At 40.2% G+C, this 5,714-nt stretch overlaps 1 protein-coding gene across 4 annotated transcripts; it reads right to left on the reverse strand.

The window, feature by feature from the left end:
• Positions 1–456: 456 nt before the first annotated feature.
• LOC123041094 (uncharacterized) lies at positions 457–5,513 on the reverse strand. 4 transcript variants are annotated; one of them, XM_044463801.1, is made up of 15 exons: positions 5,351–5,513; positions 4,877–5,022; positions 4,640–4,780; positions 4,321–4,518; positions 4,069–4,217; positions 3,770–3,907; positions 2,815–2,939; positions 2,425–2,582; positions 2,195–2,332; positions 1,883–2,023; positions 1,623–1,771; positions 1,425–1,534; positions 1,268–1,334; positions 896–993; positions 457–796 (listed from the first exon to the last, which is right to left on the reverse strand). In XM_044463801.1, the coding sequence occupies exons 1-15, from the start codon at positions 5,385–5,387 to the stop codon at positions 771–773; spliced, it is 1,821 nt and encodes a 606-aa protein (XP_044319736.1). In that variant the 5' UTR covers positions 5,388–5,513; the 3' UTR covers positions 457–770. The 4 variants fall into 4 exon arrangements, with proteins under 4 accessions (XP_044319736.1, XP_044319734.1, XP_044319737.1 ...); XM_044463799.1 differs by having other exon boundaries at positions 1,883–2,077; positions 5,351–5,511; XM_044463802.1 differs by having other exon boundaries at positions 1,883–2,077; positions 4,321–4,508; positions 5,351–5,510.
• Between the last annotated feature and the right edge of the window lie 201 nt (positions 5,514–5,714).

Genomic DNA, 5,714 nt, shown 5'->3' on the forward strand with positions numbered 1-5,714 from the left:
GTGTGTAATCAACGTTTGATGGCTGGGATGGGTCTAGTACTGCCCTTTTAATATGGTTAGTATCAAACACGAACAAGAAAAAACAATACATTTTGCATGATGCAGGGAGTATTAATATAGGTTTAGAAACTATGAATCTAGAGCTACACTCCACATGTCATACAACAAAAATTAATCCCTCACATGTTGGGCATGGAGTAATTTTTATGTCATACAACACATGTATCATCACTAGTCAAATTGCAGACCTAAAATCCATGCCGGACTTATTCCCATCCAAATGGACTACTAAAAATCAACAACAAAAAATGTGTAGCTCCCATATTTGACGTAAAACACCCTAAAGATATAATAAACCCATATGAAAGTGGAATTTCTTTTTAAAACTTTGAAATATGATTTATTGAAATTTTCAAACAAAAAGAATCAGGTTGACTTGAGATCAAGCACCTAAACCCCTCACTTCAGTATTTGAGTACTGATAGGCATCAACCGCAAACATAAAGAAGCAATTGTTCCAAACATCAGGCACACTTGGATCGGAGAGAAGATAATAAAAATGTGTTCAACATAAATGGACAAAACAAGCATACCACAAATTGAAGAAAAGCTCAAAAGGGGGATAGGGACATTTACAATGATTTCGAGCTTGTGGTGAATATTAAACAAAGTTACAGTGTACTTTAATGGAACACGATGTAGAGTAGTTCAAAAGACCAGTGTCATCATTGCTGTTCCACCAATCCTTGTATTTATCCTAAATAGTGAAATCAGGCCATTGTGGCATCTTCGCCCACTGCATAAAAACTAGCATGAGATCATCGTCTTCCACTAATGATAAAAATTAGGCTGTGATTATCGTCTTCCACAATAAAACAAGAGCCAAAGATAGTACCACTGATCTTTCCATTGCTCACTTTCCGTCTTTTGTTGTCGTGGTCAACTTCGCAATCATCCACAGCACTTGCCTTCTCCGGTTCAGATGTCAGCAATCTGTTGACAGCACAAAATAATTAAACTTCAGACCAAACAATATAAATGCAACTAGAATAATAAAACAATACTCCCTCCCTCTCATAATATAAGATGCACATATTGGATGTAATAACACCTTATATCATGGGACGAAGAGAGTACTTATTATTCAGAGGATACTCTGGAAACTTGCAATCCCGTATGCAAGAAAGAAACTTCAGTAAACGCAGCCTTAAGACTCTGAAAAATTTATACATTTCAAAACATTATGGCACTTGGTAAATTGACAAACCTTTCTCCAACTTCATTTCCACGCCTCAAACTCGTGTCAGATGCATGAGAACTGTGCACTTCAATGCCTGAACCAACAAATAAGTCTGGTTAGGGAGGACTTCTGAACAAGTAAGATAACAAAAATTAACTCACAGAAGCCAGTGCATTCTACATACAGGTCGTACCACTGATCTCTCCACTGCTCTCACTTTCCATACTCATGTTGTCATGGTCAGCTTCGCAATCATTCAGAGCACTTGCCTTATCTGGTTCAGATGCCAGCAATCTGTTGACAACGCAAAATAATTGAACTCAAACCAAACAATACAAATGCAACAGGCATAACAAAATAATACTTAGGATTCAGATCATACTCTGGAAACTTGCAATCGCGAACGCCATAAAGAAATTGCCGTGAAGACCGCCGTAGACTCTCACAGATGCGGAGCCTCACAAAGCGGTTCATGCAGTTCTGATTCAGCTCCAACAACTCCCTTATGATACTAGCCTCCTTTTTCAACCCCTTCAAAGATCATTTAAAAACCGATGACAAGAGGCTTATAAGCATCAAAAGCATGAATACTTCAAATTCGGCAAACCGTAAGCCTAACTATTTTGAGAGGCATGAACATACCAACATCGAAGCAGCAACAGCTTCTGGACAAGGCCCTTTGTAGGTGCACAGAATATTAAACACAATCTTACGGACCGCATTGCTAAAGTTGAACAACTGATCCTCCAGCACCTCGGTAATGAAATCATCCTCCTCATGGTTCTTGATTTCACATGCCAATAACTCAGACATTAACTTGGCTTCTTCCGCAATACACTTGATACCATAGATCAGTTTTGAAATGGTGCAGACAAGTTAAAAAATATCAAGCACTAAAAACAAGAAATTAGATGGGCAATGCCACGTTCAAAGTTGTATGATGCAGACATGTACCATATAGCCAGCAGCTGCAACAGGAGATTCAGGATCTGATTCGGTCACACTGCTCGCTTTCTCCTTGATATTGTCGCTCAGTTCAACAAGACTAGTTGTGGAACCCACTGCAGGAATCGACTTCTCCATATCCAGACACTTGAAAACATTATTATGCGGTGGCGTTAGTTAATGAGCAAAGCAATCAATCTAACAACAATTTAGTTTGGTAGAGGCAGGGGAAAACTTACAATACAGGCTGCAGCATAAAGGTTCAAATTACCATCAGTATTCCGGTTGTTGTACTCAGCAAGGTACTCAGTGCAGTAATTCAAATAGACTTTAAAAGGAACATAACCAGGCGTCCAGGGCAATAGCCTGTGCCAACCCCATGCGGATTGCATAAGATCTTAATACAGAAGAAAAACTAGTCAGATAAAATCAGGTGATAGTAATCAAAGGGAAGAAAATAATGCAACGAGGGATCAGAGGGAAATGCACCATCACACACTTAAACAACACAATCAAACAAAGGATGCACACAGACAACAGAGCAAGCTAGATATCATATATAAATTTCCTTGAATAGAATAACAATGACAGTTTGAACACAAAAGGTAGATCATGCAAATTCCTTGTACCTTTGTAGAGGATGATATCCAATGGCGGCACATCGTTGACATCTTCAAATTCCTTTGTGTTTTCCATAGTCCCCAGAAACCTGACCATATGTTTACGGCTGACCATTGCGAGCAAGGTGTTGTCACTGCACAAGACCTAATCAGATAAGTACATATGTCCTTTCATCGTGGGATCTAGGATTTTATAGATTGGATGCTGTGAGGTTAGAAATTCGGAAATCCTATCTGGCGCCTGTTCGCTGGGAGAGGGGTGGCAAACGAACCGCTTTTGATGGCAGTATTAGTTATGAAATGAGATCAAACGGTGGCAGTTTTAAACGAACATTTGCCTTCTCTGATAAAAACTGCCATGTCGCTCTGAAGAAACTGCCACCCCTCACAACTAATAATGCCAGCGAAATTGTTCACACATGCCACCCCCTCCTAGCGAACGTTCGCCAGCTAAGGGGGTCCTAGAAATTAGAAGACAGGACAAACGGATGAGGCATGTGGGTCAGGAGACAACAGGCCAGAAGATGGGGGAGAGACTAGGTTTACTTAAGGTAATGGGACTAATTCATTCTTTATTAACTAGCGACAAAAAACCACGGCCTAGTTTGGCAACATAGTTTTCTCAAAACCGTAGCAATCTAAGACCTCAGTATTCAATTGTCTAGGCAATGTATACTTCAGTTTCTTAAAACCACAGTTTTTTCTTCTTCAGTTTAGAAAAAAGTAGTCAATACCACTTTCTTAAATTACTCCCTCTGTCCCAAAATATAAGACATTTTTGCAAGCTAATACCAAAAAACATGGTATTGGAGATACTACGGTTTATAAAACTGTGCTATTCATTGAAACCAAACACCTCAATGTTTTGAAAACTGAGGTTTCTGAGAAAACCATGGTATTCTCCAAATACCTCAAACAAACTGAGCTGCCAAACCCAGCCGAAAATGTTTGTTAGAGATCATACCATGATATGGCAGTAGCAGGAGCAGTAACGCTGGTGGTTACGGGAGTACTAGAGACCGCAATCACAACAGTGCCATCAGGGCACGAACCCATATCATGATTTTTTTCACTTTGCATAACTGGCTCAGGTATCGGCAATCTGTTGACACACAAAACAAAATAAATTTAGGGCCAAATGATAAAAATGCAACAAGAAAAACAAAGATGAATAATAGTTTAGACATCAATGTTCATGTGAAATTAGTGGTGCAAGAATCAGATCAAATCATGGGATATGGAATTTGAATATTCAGATCATACTCTGGAAAGTTGCAATCACGAATGCCAATGAGAAATTTCCGTAAAGAACGCCGCAGACTTTCACAGATGTTAAACCTTGCAAAGCGGTACATGTTGTTCTGATCTAGCTTCAGCAACTCACGTAGAATATTAGCTTCCTTTCTCATGGCCTTCAAAGATTAAAACATCATTTAAAAACCAGTGACAAGCTTATATGCATAAAAGCATGAATACTTCAGATTTGGTAAACTTTTGCCAAAGGCATTGACATACCAATATGGAAGCAGCGACAGCTTCAGAACAAGACCCTTTGTAGGTGGTCAGAATATTAAATACAATCCGACGGACCGCATTGCTAAAGTTGATCGGCTGATCTTCCAGCACATCGGTAATGAAATCATCAAGCTCTTCACGGTTCTTGATTTCACATGCCATTAACTCAGACATCAACTTGGCTTCTTCTGCAATACACTTGAAACCATAGATCAGTTGTCAAATGGTGCAGATAAGTTAACAAATATCAAACACTAAAAACAAGAAATAGGCAGGCAATGCAACATTCTGATCAAAGTTGTATGATGCGGACATGTACCAGAAAGGCAGCAGCTGCAACAGGAGATTCAAGCTCTGATTTGGTCACACTGCGTGCTTCCTCCTTGATACGGTTGCTCAGTTCAGCAAGGTTAGGAGTGAAGCCTACTGCACAACTCAACTTCTGCTCCATCTCCAGACACTTGAAAAGATTGCATTTGAAACCATGTAAAAATGTAAATGAGCAAAGCAATCAACAAATTACATTTTAGGTTGGTATAGGCAAGAGGGAACGTACACTATAGGCTGCAGCATGCAGGTTGAAATTATCAGGAGCATTACGGTGGAAGTACTGCGTGAGATATTCCAAATAATCTTCGAAAAGAACATGCTCAGGCGTCCAGGGGATCAGCCTGTCCCAGCCCCGTGCGCGTTCCATAAGCTCTTAATACGGAAGAAAGATCAGTCAGATCAAATCCAATAGTAATAGCAAGCGTATCGTTAGAAAATAATGCGATGATATGAGATCGGAGTTAATGAACCATCAGGGCACTAAAAAAACAAGCAAGCAAAGGATGCACACAGACTACAAAGCAAAACCAGATAACAATTTCTGCATGGGCGGGGGAGGCCGGCTGGGGGGAAGGGGGGGGGGGGGGGGGGGGGGGTTGAATGTTTCGGCCCTGAATGGATCATAAATCTGTATAAAATTTCTCGTAGATTGCAATCCTCAGTCCTGACATTAAAAGTAGATTGTGCAAATTCCTCGTACCTTGGCTGACCATCGCCAACAAGGTGTCGCCGTTCATCAGTTGGGAACTAGGGTTTCTGGAATGAATGTTGCGGGGTTGTGATGAATGAATGGTGCGGGCGGCAGGCGGTTGAGGGTACGGGAGAGAGGCTAGGGTTTACTAGTAAGCCTGCACACGTAATACGCGTCTCAAATGATATGCTTTTAGTGAATAGGACAATACAAGGGCGTTCATAATAAAACCAATGAATCAACATATCTTGCCAAGCTTATTTCCACGTAAGCTTGTCCAAGTAATTCTAAGATGGCAACTTAGTTACATCACATAGGACGTGTAAGAAACATGTTAATCTTCATCAACAACAAAAATAGTAATGCTCAAATA

The sequence above is a fragment of the Triticum aestivum genome, chromosome 2B (assembly GCF_018294505.1).
Source record: "Triticum aestivum cultivar Chinese Spring chromosome 2B, IWGSC CS RefSeq v2.1, whole genome shotgun sequence".
Classification (NCBI taxonomy): domain Eukaryota; kingdom Viridiplantae; phylum Streptophyta; class Magnoliopsida; order Poales; family Poaceae; genus Triticum; species Triticum aestivum.